Source organism: Erythrolamprus reginae, chromosome 3, assembly GCF_031021105.1.
Source record: "Erythrolamprus reginae isolate rEryReg1 chromosome 3, rEryReg1.hap1, whole genome shotgun sequence".
NCBI lineage: Eukaryota > Metazoa > Chordata > Lepidosauria > Squamata > Dipsadidae > Erythrolamprus > Erythrolamprus reginae.
Window position 1 is genome coordinate 122,807,416 of NC_091952.1, and position 16,083 is coordinate 122,823,498.

A 16,083-nucleotide genomic window follows, 5' to 3' on the forward strand; every position below is an offset into this window, starting at 1 on the left:
CTTAGTTTAGATTTAATAGAATAGAATTCTTTATTGGACACACAAGGAATTTGTCTTTGGTGCATATGCTCTCAGTGTATATAATCCACTGTCATGTGGCCTTTTCATTACATTATTCACCCCAAACATAAAGATCAGTAGTAGGTTCTAAATTAGTTTGTTACTGGTTCACATGCTCGTACGCTTGTGTGTTAGATTTTTGTGCATACACAGAAGCTTCTGCACATGTGCAGAAGCATCCCAGGCTGATGGGCGGAGCCTCTCAATGTCGTCACTACTGGTTTGCAGAACTGGGCCGAAACCGGGAGCAAGCCACCACTAGTGAAGGTCTATAATCACAGAACCATAGAGTTAGAAAAGATAATTCAGTTCAAATTCCTGTTCAAAGATCCACTACAGCATTTCCAACAGGTAACATTCAACCTGTCTTTGAAGATCTCTGGCCAAAAAGATGTCACATATGTTGATGATCTCTTCTATTGACTAATAGCTCAGAGAGCCAGGAAACTCTACTCTGAGTTAATTTCAGAAATATTAACTACTACTATTAATGTCATAGTTAACATCAAAGCATGATCCTTATCTAAATTTGAAAGAATTTGAAGAATTGTATATAGCTCCAAAAGAGTTATCTAAGAGCTTATTTTCCAAATTTTATGGATAGCTACCTACTGCTCAATTAAGAACACATTTAACACTAAAATCTGTGTGGGAAGATAATATGTGTCATTATTTGATTCGCAAAGAGCTTGGGAATCAACAGAAAATAATTTCAGTACATCTTTAAGAGACATTTTAAAAACCAATTTAGATAGTATTTCATGCCCATCAAGTTATACTAAATACTTATTTTTGTTCCATTTAAGTTATATAGATATGGGGAAAGGGGAAGATCTAGTACATGTGACATAGCTGTTTCTTGAATGAAGTTTCACAAATTCAAATGTGGAAATATGGAGTACTGTTTGTTAACAGAAATGAATATTTAATATCCCAGTCGCTCATTAATACGTGATTTGGAGTAGCACAAATAATCATTGAATCCTCTAGAATAAGATATGAATCTTTTACTAAGAATAGTACAAGGTATAAAAAGAGCAGTACATGGGATATTTATTCTATGTACAAGTTTCATTAATTAATATTCTTACATAGAAAGACCAGGATTGGTTAGATGATAGTTTTTAACCTCTTTTTACAGTTTCAAAGTCCCTATTAGTAAACTGAAGCAATGTATTCTTTTCTAACTTACTGTACTGTAGCTTTTCCTTCTGAGCTTTTTTCACATCAGGCTTGGAAGAACTGACATCAATAGATTTTAAAAGTACTCCTAACCTTTTGACTTATTAATGGCAAAACACTTTCAAAGGGATCTATTAATACTATTACTAGGTATAAGGTAGACAATTAGTAACTACTAATTCATGTTAAAAGTCTATGCATTCCCTTTCTTTCGTGCAAAAGAAATTACATAATCAGAGAGGAGCAATTATGCTTTTATTGCATTGGAAATAAAATCAAATGGTTATTACTTAATTTACACCAAAAACAATCCTGCTTTGACTTTGGCAACAAAATTATAAACAACATCATTAAAGACTAATCAACCTTATCTTTTTGACCATTAAATTGTAATCACTGAACTCTTTCCATTAAACTGTAATCAGTGAAGACCATTAATTAGAAAGATCTTTGAACAAGTACAGTGCTAAAATGCTGAAACTTACTATTTTCCATAATGCCCTATGTTATACTTCTTCCACCTCTGGCAGAGACACATCGCCTAAAATCAATTTAAATTATAGAAAGGATGAGTATGTCAGGCAGCACCTAGGAAATTAGAATGCTAAGTGTTCAATTGTTATCTATCAGTTCAATGCCACTCACTACATTATAGTGCAGTGTGGAAATCAGCCCACAATAGCTAGTGTATTTCTTTTAGCAGGAAGCATTGCCAAGGACAAAGACTTTGGAAATACTTCCTTTTGCAATGCAGAGATAGATATTTTTTTTTCTTATCCAATGCATAATTTCATTATTGGACACACATTCTTTACATTACATTTGCTACTTGGTTTTTTAAAGCTCAACATCTTCCTGTGAAGTGTGCAGATATTAAACTTGTACCAAATCACAACAGGAAGAATGCTAATATAAAGCTCTCTAGAAATTATGGCATACATCTCATGAGATAGTTTAGGCTTAGCTTACAACATCGTTTCCATTCAATTGCTGGACCAGAAAGTCTTCTATATTATGGGATGAATTTATAGCATAGTAACACAGATCAATGTCAGGCACACAAAGTACTATTTATGGTAGCCTTATAAAACATGGTACAAACACATAAAATGCATTCCTTATTATCATCCAGAAAAAAAATCTTTATGTGGATATTATGTTTGCCTCTCCACATTCATCAGATAATGTGCACAACAGAGTATAGACTTTTTAATTAAATTGTTATCATCATAATCCTAAATGTGACATGTTAAAAAAACATCCTATTGATAATATGGAAACGTTATTTCTTGAAATGTTTTTAAGATGCACTCTTTTTTTCCACATTCTCTATGGCTTTTATTCCTACAAAATCCAAGAAATAAATAGTTTTGGCAAAGAGACAAGAATTCTATTATTTTTTTCCAGTGGATTCTAAGATGTGAAGGAAATAAAGACACAAGCCATCTCTTAAAAGCTTCTATTTTTAACGTGTGAAAATATAGTCTAAGTAATATATTTGGAAATGTACAATATGGAAACTTTACTTATACTGTATAAAAATAGCTTGGCTTATTTTTTGCCCTTCTCTTTCAAATAATTATAAGTTGGAAAAAATATACTACTGATTAAAAAAAATATTTCATTAAACATAATAACTACAAAGTAGAAAAACCACACTAACTATCAAATATCAGTTAGAAAAATATATTCCACTACATCTTTTAAGCGTCTGTTAAAATCTTAAGGACAAATGTTAATTGAGTGTTGTGTTAAAAACAGGTCCAAGATTCAGAAATATTTTTAAAAATGGAAAATGTCTTAAATTGGAGGGGGAAAAGACAATTTTTTTAGTTTGAGTCAGTACCATTTCCCCTATATTCGTTGTCTTCCTCACTTTCCAATTCTTCATTGCTAGGATGCTTCTTCATTTACTTGATGCATATTCTGCTAATTGGGAATCATGAACTGCAATGAATGACTAGATAATACAGTATTATATTTCCAATCAGATTTTGCAAATTTAGTTGAGTATGATGAGAACTTTCTACCAATCAAGAACCGTGTAGGAAACAGGAGCATGTCATCTCATTTGATGGCTTAGAGGAGAAATACAACCAATTAAAAGGAAGAGCCAAAACAAAAATGCAAATTAAAAAACAAACTTTTCCACAAGCATGAGAAAAGTACTGAAAGAGAGGAAGGCTGCTAGAATCTTTCTGAGAAATATAAAGCAGTGTTTGCGCCACTCCAATAAAGACACTAAAGAAATAAAAAGAATGAATGGCTTGACCACAAATCACGGTAACAGGTTATGGCTATGCTGAATAATGCAGTGATTAGCCCAATTGGTTTAAATAAAAGCTGGTATATACTTGGACCACAAGAGTATCATTATTCAAGAACACAACAAATAGAAGAAGCTACAGGAAACAGTCATCCTGGAAGAGTTCCTAGATAACTCTGACAAATACTAAAAATATGCCTCATATGTCTGAAATTGTCTGCTGTGTCAAAAGTGGCTGTGCCTCTTGCTGAGTGGGCAGCAAGAGGAATTTGGAAGCTGGAATGATTATATTTATAAGACACAAATTTATACTGGAAGGCTGCTTGGAACTTCATTCATTAACATGAAAAAGACCTGCCATTTTCTCCACCAGTAATTGGCACCAAACGTCAAGTGAGATTTTGGTACATTTCCAATTTTTTCCCCCTATAGTTTCAAGATTCCAACAAGCCAAGCTCTCTAACTTGCCTCGGGGGGAGGTAAAATGAAGGAGAAACGAACATGCATTTCTAGGTCCATTGTTTAAATTTTGTATGTGTCATGGCTCATATGGAATAAGGTAGCACTACATTTCAAGAAAGTGTCTAGAAGCATTAAACCTGTACAAGGTCAAAGGCAGACAGGAGTTAGCTGAAATCAATGACATTGCATCAGCATGCATTTATGTCTGTCAAAGTAAGCCTGGGCCAGGAGCATGCACACTTTAATGTGGACCTGTAGAATGTATTCTGCAGCCAACATGCTTGAACTTACTACCTTAAGTTTGAAGCACAAGTTTTAAGATGTAGCCACAACCAAGGGTAACCTGTTTTAATTGGTCACACAGAGGATATCAGGAAATTTGTAGATCCAACACACAGGACAGGACCTACCTCTATTTTTATGAAATGTTGATGAATCATTCAAGCATGGAAACAAAGACGATCCAGAGGCAGAACGCTGTTTTAATGTTAATTGTTGTCTGTTTTGTTTTGCATTAACACGCAGGAGAATGGGCTTACCAGGAGAGGAAGATTTTTTTAAAAAACCTAAAGGAAATTTCATACCACCACTGCTTTTACTCCTAAACTCTTGGGAGGGCTTAAAATTAATCCTATGAGAATCCTTGCTACTTTGGACACACATAGATTGACAGATCCAACCAAGGAGGAAAGAGAAAACAGAAAACAGCTCTGAGATCTTCTTTCTAACATCAAAGTATCTGGTACTTTTAAAACAAACACAAATTTCCATTATTGCTTTGATGGAGAGGTGCAAGCTGGCATCTTTCTGACCAATTGCTGCAATGCTCTCTGCATGGGGCTACCTTTGAAGACTGTTTGGAAATTACAAATTGTGCAAAATGCAGCCGCAAGAAAAGTCATGGGCCTTCCTAGGTCTGCCCATGTTTCCCCAACACTCCGCAGACTACATTAGCTCCCCATTGGTTCCTGACACAATTCAAGTGTTGGTAATGACCTATAAAGCCCTACATGGCATCGGGCCAGATTACTTACGGGACTGCCTTCTGCCGTATGAGTCCCAGCAACCAGCTAGGTCCCACAGAGTTGGCCTTCTCCAGGTCCCGTCAACTAGACAATGTCATTTGGCAGGCCTAGGGGAAGAGCCTTCCCGACCCTCTGGAATCAGCTCCCCCGGAGATTCACACTGCCCCCATCGCCTTTCACAAGAGTCTTAAGACTCATTTGTGCCACCAGGCTCGGGGCATTTTGATCTTAGCCCATGGCTGATGAATGTTTGTATGGCTGTTGTTTAAATGGGTATGACTGTTTTTTAGTAAAACTGGGGTTTTTAGATTGTTTGTCTAGTTTTAATTAATTGGATTTTGTAGTACTCTGTTGTTTTTACACGTTGTAAGCCACCCCGAGTCCTCGGAAAGGGGCGGCATGTAAGTCCAATAAATAGTTAGTTAGTTAGTTAGTTAGTTAGTTAGTTAGTTAGTTAGTTAGTTAGTTAGTTAGTTAGGCAGGCAGGCAGGCAGGCAGGCAGGCAGGCAGGCAGGCAGGCAGGCAGGCAGAGAGCTCAAGATTCAATAGATGATGTTTCTGTGACTGGGAAGCCAAGCCATTCCAGATTCTGCAATGCTCTGTCACTAAAGAATCTGGAGACCCTGCTGAACTATGGATGAGCCAGAAATGCACAGGTAAAGCTGTGCCAAAGAAACAAAAGATGATTACAGGAATACAGAACTGGTGAATGCAAGAAGTAACAAATCCAGGTAAGCCTACATTCTATGTCTTTCTGTGAAAAAAATACAAATATATTTTGAGGGATCTAATCTTTTTTTTAAAAAAAAATGCAAATAAAAAGTTTAACCATCATAACCAGATTAGATTGTATAGATTTTGAAAAGGGCTTTTAGTTATGTGACTCTCCCACTCTCCTTCTGGGTGATGAGAAACTCAGTAGGTAGTAGGTTTAAAACATCGCAGGGATGGGGGGAAAGATGGAAAGCATTGCAATAATGAGACAACAACATTGCCTTAAGCAGTCATATATAATACATTTTATTGTCCCAAGTTCTATTGCTGACCTTTGGTCAGAAAAGATATCCATGTACAGGAAAATATTCTCTAAACATAGTTCATTAATCAGAAACATGAGGCCCACTTTTTTCCCCCTGTATCACAAGCAAAATGAACATCTGTTCACTTTTTGTCACATAGGTTCTCAATGCATGTGGGTGGGTGTGAACACAGTCCTTGATATGTAATATTCTTCCCATCTGCACACCAGGTGGCACTGCATAGTTAATCAGAAGATAATAATTGGCACAGGGTGATAATTTACGTTTCGGAGATAACAGTATAAATCAATCTTAGGACTTTAAAAAAAATGCACCGGGGCTCAGACTTCTAATTTTGTTCTTGTTGTGCAATTTAATAGTGATCAATGAGATTATTTGATGACACTATTGTTTCCAATACTATCTTAATTAGCACTGAACAATTACTCTGAGGTTGCTTAGATGAATGATTTGATTTTGTTCTATCCGATATCAGGCTTTAACCTTCAGTTATAGAAAATTATATAGTATTTAAGCAAAGGGAAAGGAAATCATTTGTTTTGTTTATTCCTGAGAAATGGTTATGATAATATAGGATTCAGTGCCACCTAATATTTCTAGGATAAAAATGGGAGTTACAGATACAGTACTCCATTTCAATAAAAATAAAACATAAAATAGAAGAAGAGTGTCGGGATAACCAGAAAATTCCTACATTTTGGAATTCCAAAAGCTCAAGATAAAAGAAGCTTCAGAAACTGACGTTTAATTCTCCAAAGTCCAGCATCCCCTAATTCAGTGTTTTTCAACCAGTGTGCCGTGGCACACTAGTGTGCCGCGAGACATGGTCAGGTGTGCCGCGAAGCTCAGAGAGAGAAAGAAAACAAGAGAAAGAAAGAAAGAGAGAAAGAAAGAAAGAAAGAAAGAAAGAGCAAGAGAGAGAAAGAGAACAAGAGAGAAAGCAAGCAAGAGAGAGAAAGAAAGAAAGAAAAAAGAAAGAAAGAAAGAGAGAGAAAGAGAACAAGAGAGAAAGAAAGCAAAAGAGAGAGCAAGAGAGAGAAAGAAAGAAAGAGAGAGAGAGGGAGGGAAGGTGGGAGAGAGAAAGACATAGAGGGAGGGAGGAAGAGAGAAAGAGCAAAAAAGAGGAAAGAAGGAAGAGAGAAAGAAACGGATGGACGAGAGAAAAAAAGAGGGAGAGAATGAGGGAGAAAGAAATAGAGCGAAAGGAAGAGAGAATTTTTTTTGTCCAAACTTTTTTTAGCCGCCCCCCTCCCCTCAATGTGCCCCATGGTTTTGTAAATATAAAAAATGTGCCGTGGCTCAAAAAAGGTTGAAAACCACTGCCCTAATTTATATTTTAGCCCTTTTGCCTGCACTGGTACAATAGAAATAAGACAACTAGAACTTTATGGCTCAGCTTGTTCTAAGAAAATGTAACCTCAGTCGCTTCTTTACAGAGTCATATGTCTGCCGATACTGTTCCAAGAATTTTTCAGTTTTAGCTGTAATTAGCAGAGTTGGAAGCAAATGAATTAATAAAATTGCTCCTTCTCATGGTTACAATGAAGTGACGGTAGACATTGCTGAAAATAATAACAACAATACAAGAATGTTTGAGCCATGCCCTCCAAAGCTACCAAAGCATTTGTTCATCCAACTGTGCACACGTTATATATGGACCAAATGAAAATAGATTCATCCAATAATTGCCTATTCAATATTTCTAATATTCAGTGCGGATTCTTGAAGAATAGTATTAGAAACAGCAGCAAATATAGCAAAATTCTGTATATAACAAGAATATGAATTAAATTAAGAACACAAATATATATCATTCTTCTATTACGTGAAAGTGAGAAAAGATGGTAGAGCAGTACTTTTCAAATTATTATTATTATTATTATTATTATTATTATTATTATTATTATTATTATTATTATTATTATTATTATTTGGATTTGTATGCCGCCCCTCTTCGTAGACTCGGGGCGGAAAATTAGGAACTTCCTAGTTCTAATCTCATTTTTTAAACCTAAATTTAGCACAATGTTTGCTTTCAATTGTACCTTGCTGTTCAGAAAAAAAAACAGTAACAGGATTGCGGGGGCATGGTCAACATTGCAGTGATATGGATGTCCCAGCTGTTTGGAGACCTAGAACTGATTGGAACCAGGTCAGATCTGCCCTGGAGGGGCAGTGGAGAAGAGAGATACCAGTCAGTGGTCTTGGGGGGGGGGCTTGCAAACCCACCAGGGAGCTGGCACCAGCCTCTTGGCCAGCAGCAAAGGAAGACCACTCTGTCGCCATTAGCTGAGACAGTCATGATTGGACTGACTGAATGAAGATATCATGGATTGCCTAGGTGATAAGATCTAAGCATTTGTGCTGGAGAGAGGTGATGAAATGCTGAAGCTGGTGAGTGTTTGGCCGATTTAATGATGAAAAGAAGAAATTTAAAACTTAAAAGGAAACAAAAGAGATTTCAAAATGGAGTGAGCAGCTATCTAGCAATTGGAAACACCATAGAGAGAGTTAAAAGAGCAGGACTAGAAGCCCAAATCGGAGGATGTTTTTATAACTGATTTAGTGGAAGTTAAAGTGACTGGGGGGGGGGGGGGGGAAGAATCTTATATTTTATAAGTGCTAAGTAAATTTAAAACACAGACTTTTTTTTAAAAAAAAGGTTGTTTGTTATATTAGGAATTGACAACACCATTTGCTGGTTAAAAGAAAATACTGTAACAGATTGTGTAAGCTTTAATTTGCTGACAGATGGAGACTAACCTTGACTAGAAGAAGATATCTAGCAGTTTGAAAGAACTTAAAAGCAGTGTGTATCTTGCTATTATGTTTGATGGTACAATGTTTTGGTGACAGAAGATAAGAGAATTTTGAATTGGACTGGACTGAAACATAAAGAGATTATATGGACTTGTGCTTCAAATAAAAAAATGTGAAGCTTGTGAATTGTGAACTAGACAATATGGAGGCATGCATCTATGTAGAATTGACTGGAAAGTTAAAATACATTTATGAAGATATATATATATATATATGTATGTATGTATGTATGTATGTATGTATGTATGTATGTATGTATATATATATATATATATATATATATATATATATATATATATATATATATATATATATATATATTGGAAATTAGAGGTGGGGAAAAAAAACAGAAATTAAGCTCTTTCATTGTTACTCTCTCTGAATGAAGTTTTTTTTAAAGCCCTAACTAGGGAATAAAATAATGTGCTGAAGCTGAACAGACTAAGGACATTAGCCAGATGAATCTGTTAAAGCAGATTCTTTTCCCTATTCCCCCCCCCCAAAAAAAACAACCTAAGGTGCATCTTATACTCTGGTGCATCTTATACTCCAAAAATATGGTACATAAGTTAAAGAATAGCTCCGATGTTAAAATGAAGTCAGGACTTCTGAATTGCTCATCTTCTAACCATTAAATGGATAATGATTAGATATATTCAGGGAAGGATAAGAGAAAGGATGAGGAAGGAGAAGGAATGGGAGAGAGAGAGAGAGAAAGGAGGGAAGTAGGAAAGAGGTAGAGAGGGTGAAAGAAGGGAAAGGGAAGAGAGGGAGATAGAGGGAGGAAAGTAGTATGACATATAAAAGGACAGCAGACAAGAGATAAAGGTTTAAAAGGAGCAAATCAAAGATATGTTTTGTTCTGGTTCGCTCTGGGCTAGCTTCTGCTCCAAGGACTATGGGGGTGGATGTGAGTGAATCCTCCCAATGTCAGAAGCCAGTTTTGTTGCCGACTGCTTCCGAAGGCAAAGCGTCTGTAGAAGATAGTGAAAGTGAAATGGGATCCTCAGAAGAGGTAATTACAGGCAGTCCATTAGAGTTGTCCCATGAGTGATTCATCATCATTATCATCAGTGGATTCGGAAGGGGAGACATTCATTGATGTGCGCAGACACAGGGCAATGTCAAGAAAAGAGCAACTGCGGAAATACTACAGGAAATAAGAGAGAGCACCTGTGGCTGGGGGTAATTAGGCTAATGGGGCTGCTGTTAAATTGTCAGCGTTCTTGCCTCTGGGCATGGAAGTTTATCCGTTCGATGAAGGAGAGAAGTGTACTTTGAATCAGAATTCTACTAGAACTATTTGAACTGTTTCTAGGACATTTGGACTACTTGATAGTTAAGTTTGTGACTTGAGAACTCTTGAAGGAGGGTGGCTGTGACATCTTTACAGCTGTCTTTTATCTGCTTTGTGTTTGTTTATTGTTCTTAACAGCATTCAAGGCTATTGCTTTGAAAGTGAGCACTCTGACTGACTAAAAGTGTGTTTGGCTCGTATTTTCCTTTAGATAAAACAGTGTTATTGACTTTACAATTGGGTGTGTCTGAATTCCTACCTTTGAACTTAACTGGGGGCTTGTGTCAAGAAGCCTGGCAGAACATGTTTATAGCATTTTGGACAGGAATGCATAACTGTATGTTTTGATATTATGGTATATGTATGGATGTTTATGTTTGGTGAAAAAAATTTAAAAAATGTAAAAAAGAAAGGAAAAACAGTAGCAATTTTAGGTTACAGACATCTTGACAACTATTTTTTAGAACACCCCCTCCCCACAACCCCATTTGATATTTCAAAAATACCCCTTATAAACACTGGAAGTTTCTGATTTATATCATTTATTTGGGGACTGAACTGTGCTTAAAAAATACAAAAGCAATGGCAACTTGATACAGATTAGCCCGTCAATGGAATGGAATGTCCTGATAAATTTACTTGGAAATTATTATTATAGATTCTTGGGAGGAAAATTGATATAATACATGTTTCTGAAAAGTTGTATACTTTAGACGGACACCTTTTATTCGACCTCTAGTTGAATAATGCATGTATAAAGCAATGGTCTTTATAGCATGATTGGAGTCAAAGCCTTTTCTTTCTTCTTTTCTTGTTAATTTGTTTTCAGAACTATTGTAATTAGAAATTGGGTACATATTTTAGGTATTTTAACAGTATGCGATATGCGGCTAAGGTCCATGTTTCATAGATCTGTATTATTTTTACTTCATTCATACAAAAGTTTGAAATCTTGAGTAGCTACTCCATAAATTGAGAGGAAATTAGATAATGCCATCTGGTTTCAGAAATAATTCTGGCAGGTTTGGGGTTTGGGCTTTCAAGTTGTCAGCTGTGTTCTGATTCTTTTGTTTATCTTGGTATAATATTTTTTTACGAAGTTCCTTCAGCTGGTAAATTTCAACTTATCACCAATGATTGGTACAAATGACAGAGGATCTAGACAGATGGTCTAGAATTCATTTCAGTATCTGCAGCAAGAGAAATTATTTAAGGTGAACTTCAAAGTTCATTTACGTTGCAGGGTTTTTTTATATTCATTCCTCCATATTATTTTAAGCCAATTTATTTGCAACTAAACAATTTCCTTTGGCAGGAATCCTTCGAGAGTCTCACTCCATAAATTACTATTGCTCATTGGGACAAGTTTATTTAATTCTCTATATTTTCTGTCTTATCACTGGGTCTTTATCTTATCTTTGGTTATTGGAATTTTATCATAGAATAAGGAGTATGGCCCTTCGTTTATGAGTCTGTGTTCAAATTCTTTTGTTTATCTTATTATATAACAACTCCTAGGTGCTTTTTCAAGTGGTAAATTTGAATTCCTCTCTAATTTTGGCACAAATGAAATAAGATTTAGACAGATGGTTCAAAATTCCTTTGAGTATCTGTGGCAAGATAAATGTGATTAAGACAAATGTAACTCTGAGCTTGAGTTGTATTCAAGAAGCCTTTCTATTTTTATTCCTTCAACTCATGTTAATTTATATGTACTAACCAATTTTTTTTTGGCAAGGCCATCCTCTTGTCATTGCATAAATTACAGCTGCCTGTGAGAAAAGATGGATTTAATTTTCCAGTTTGAGATTTATCACTGGACATTTATTTCAACTTCACTTATAAACTGGAATAAAGAGTTTCAAAATGTAGCTTGCATGCCTTCATATTGAGAGATGTTTTTGATACCATTATAAAGTTCACAATTGGAACTTTTTAGCGCTTGATAACCAGCTCATATTTATGACTGGTAGCCAAGCAGAGGGGGTATTCAGCAGGTTCTGACCAGTTCTGGAGAACCAGTAGTGGAAATTATTAAGAGTTGTTAACCTAATTTTGCGAAGCTTTCCCTCCGGTAACATTGTTTTGCTAACTAGGGCATTCAAAACCTTTGCCAAACCAATCCTTGAACCCAGTTCATCTGCCTGGAACCCACATTGTATATCGGACATTAAAACAACTGAGCTGATTTTCTGGGTTCTGCAGCACTGTTGGTTAAAGGTAGGCCAATGAGGTTTTCTTGCTCTCTAATCAATGCTAAATATTTTTTTAAAAAATAGAATAGATCATAAACATTCATTAAAGCAAATTCCACACACATTCCTTAGCTGATTTGTTTATTGAGTATTTATTAAGTGATATTCCCTAACAGAAAAATGTTCCACATGAGCAGAAATAATTATGGACACAATTGCTGAAAACCTTAAACACAAATCAGTAATTTTAGAATGATAATTCTAACTCTAAGAACCATATATGTAAATTTTTAATATTACAAATAGGAAACAGACAGGGAAAAAAACCCGAAAACAAGATGGCAGCGCATGCATAGTGCAAGAAACTCAGCTTCTGTGCATGTGCAGAAGAAAAAAAATCAGAAAAAAATCCAAAGAGAAGATGGATGTGTCCATGGACCGACACTGACAGAATCGGTTCCGGGACGTCACTGTGATGTCATCAATGGTTTGCCACCAGTTCTATACAACCAATGCAGGCTGGGAGGAATCCACCTGTCATTACCCCCATCCAAAACCAGAGATCCAGAGATCACCATAAAAGCTATTTTTTAATGTATTTAAAAACAGCAACCTTTTGAAATGTTTATAGATATCCTTGTTTGGTGAGATGTGGAGAAGTGGAACTTGACAAAAATTATTTTAGATTGCTTGGTCTATAAGAGTGATGGCGAACCTTTTTTCCCTTGGGTGCCGTAAGAGCATGTTGTGCGTTATCACGCAAGCGTGAGTGCCCAAACCCATGATGCAATGCCTGCAGAGGGCAAAAACAGCTTTCCCCACCCCAAGAGGCCCTCTGGAGGCCGTAAATGGCCTATTTCCCTTGTGTTTTGCCCTCCCCAGGTTCCAAAGGCTTCCCTGGAGCCAGGGGAGGTTAAAAATGTCCTCCCTCATCCCCGGAGGCTCTCTGGAAGCCAAAAATGCCCTCCCAGAGCCTCTGTGTGAACCAAAAATCAGCTGGCCAGCACACACATGCATGTTAGAGCTGAGCTAGGGCAATGGCTCACGTGCCACCATTGGCACGCATATCCTAGGTTCACCATCACTGGCCTATAATGTTATAGAATTATAACTTGGTAAGTCTTTTGTAATCAGTTTAGTATAAAAATAGCAGAATATCCAGATCTTTTTTTCCCCAAAGCAATAATTAATGAAAAATACAGGTAGCAATATCATTTATATATGCAACTATATAAATAAGTTATAGCCTAGTATCAATGGTTTTCCTACAAGAAATTTACCTTGTACCAGAAAACCATCTCTTTTAGCAGCAGGAAGATTAATCAAACCCTTTGGAAGTAGTTTTCATTGTTATTGTTACCACTGTTCTCTGAATGACAGAAGAAATGTCAGCATTTACAAAGAACCAGTAGGATATCATCTTATTAGCAAGCAGATATCAGTACAATATCTGTCTAAAAGTTTCCAATGTGGCAAGATCTTCTACAAGGGAGAAAGCTTTGAAAATCAATATTTATATTTATTATATCCTTTTTCAGACTGAGCCATGAGTTACCCAGGGCATTTTTCTCCCCTATTGAAAATAGCAACCAATAATTTTAATCTACCTTGTTCATACTTACCCTAAGCAGCCATAATTATAAGTGGAATTAAAAAAATAAAATAAAAATAAAATCAATAATAATTATTATATTGTTGTTGTTGTTGTTATTATTATTATTATTATTATTATTATTATTATTATTATTATTATTATTATTATTATTTTACTTTATTCATTAAACATGAAACTCAGTCAACTGAACATTTAAAAATGCATCACAAATATTATTAACTAGCACTGATGGTGGATATGGGTTGCTGCAAGCATCCTAGGTATTGACCAAGTATTTTCTTAAAATGCTCCAAGTAGCGCAGGGTTTTGCAGTTCTGCTGGTGTTACCGCAGGAAGCTGCAATTTCTTGATGTAGTTGGACATGGTGCCAAGAGCCACGATGACAATGAGTATCACTGTCACATGTTTCATCCATAATCGGTTAGTTTCAATGGCCAGGTTGCAATTCTTTCATGATTTTTTCTAGTTCTTTTCCTTTGAATCTGGAATATCCTGCTACAGCATTATCAATAAATTGTATGCTTTGGTTTTGTGATGACTGTGATATCTGGCGTGTTGTGTTCTAAATGACGATCCATCTGTATTCAAAAGTCTGTATTCACAAGAGCTTCACCTTCTCATTTCGACAACTTTTTCCATTTTGTGTTCCCATGACATTTTGGATACAGGTGAATCATATTTTTTACATAATAATGTCTAGCTTTGTAATCAGTTTGCACAATTTTGCCGCGCTCACATATTCAATATGAAACAGTTTCAACTTTGTCATTGCAAAGCTGGCAATTTGGATTGTCAGTGGATTTTTACATCTTTGCTTTCATGGCATTAGTTTGCAATGCTTGTTCTTGAGTAGCGAGTATTAAACCTTCAATTTCTTTCTTGATGGTACCCATCTTACGTCATGCCCATGTAAAGTTGTTATCACATTTTCCTTCAATGTTTTGCAAATGCTGTCCATGCAAACCTTTGGTTTTCCACCTATCTAATCTGACATCTAGCTGTTTTTCTTATATTCTGCCTTTCTATTGTTTTAATAATGTTCTCCATTTTCACAGCCTGCAGCAGGTTTTCTGTACTTTGGTTCACGTATAGTTTGGTTCTACAGTTTGATGGACTTGCGATAGCCTTCTGCCAATTATTCTTCTTAGCAGGTATGGCCTCTAAACGTCACTTCATAGATGTAAAGCATGGTAGATATTCAAAAGCTTACATGTTTTCTGGTCGAAAATTTTCCAGTTCAGCCAAAGTCCAGTTGATTACTCCAGCTGGGTAGTGTGTCACTGGAACTGCCCATGTATTAATTACGCTTTAATTATTTTTCCAGCATTCAGTTTTGATTTTAGTATTTTGCAGATCCTCCTAATGTATTCCTTTTATGCTGACTCTTTGACTTTTCTATTCCTGACGTTATCTGCTTCCAATATGCGTAGGTATTTGTAACCATCATCCTTTGCTAATGCTTTCACAATGCTTCCATTTTCCAGTTCTATTTCTTTTATTTTTTTTCCATTTTTCCTCAGTGCATGGATAATATTGCACATTTTTCAAGTTCAGAGTTCATTCTGATGTTACTGCTGAACAGCTGGACTGTGCTGAGTATAGATTCAAATTCTATGAAACTTTTTGAATAAAATTTTAAGTCATCCATGTAGAGTAGATGGTTTATCTTGCCATGTTAGCTTGAGATTTGCTATCCCACTTTTGTGTTTCACAGGATTATTGTCAGTGTAATTAACACAATGTTGAACAGTAATGACGAAAGTGAGTCCCCTTGGAAGATTCCTCTTCTGATGTTGACTTCACCCATTTGTTGTTAGATCTGTTTTCCATTTTTGCGTGTTTGCTTTAAAAAATGTACACATATTTTTGCTTATTCCAAAGTTTTTCAGACAGGCATTAATCCAGCTATGGGGTAGCGAGTCAAATGCCTCCATGCCATATTCAAATTCATTCATCTTGTCTTTTTTAGTGCCATTTTGTCAATGAGCAGCTGATCTTTTGTTCCTCTCGATTTAATATAATTTCCTTTTTGTTCTACTGGATACAACTGGATTTTGCATTTATATCTACCTATCAAATCCTTCCCAAGGTCTTGGGATACGCAGAAATCAGTTTGATGGG

General features: G+C 35.9%; 1 protein-coding gene across 6 annotated transcripts in view; it reads right to left on the reverse strand.

Moving 5' to 3' along the window:
• The window catches only part of DPYD (dihydropyrimidine dehydrogenase), a 735,717-nt gene that overhangs the window by 450,998 nt on the left and 268,636 nt on the right, over nucleotides 1-16,083 (reverse strand). The window contains exon 10 of one of the 6 annotated variants that reach the window (XM_070746540.1): nucleotides 1,728-1,783. The exons of the other annotated variants lie outside the window; for them this stretch is intronic. Coding sequence (XP_070602641.1) covers nucleotides 1,749-1,783 — 35 coding nt within the window. The 3' untranslated portion in view covers nucleotides 1,728-1,748. The remainder of the gene's footprint in view (nucleotides 1-1,727; nucleotides 1,784-16,083) is intronic. 6 annotated transcript variants of the gene reach the window in all.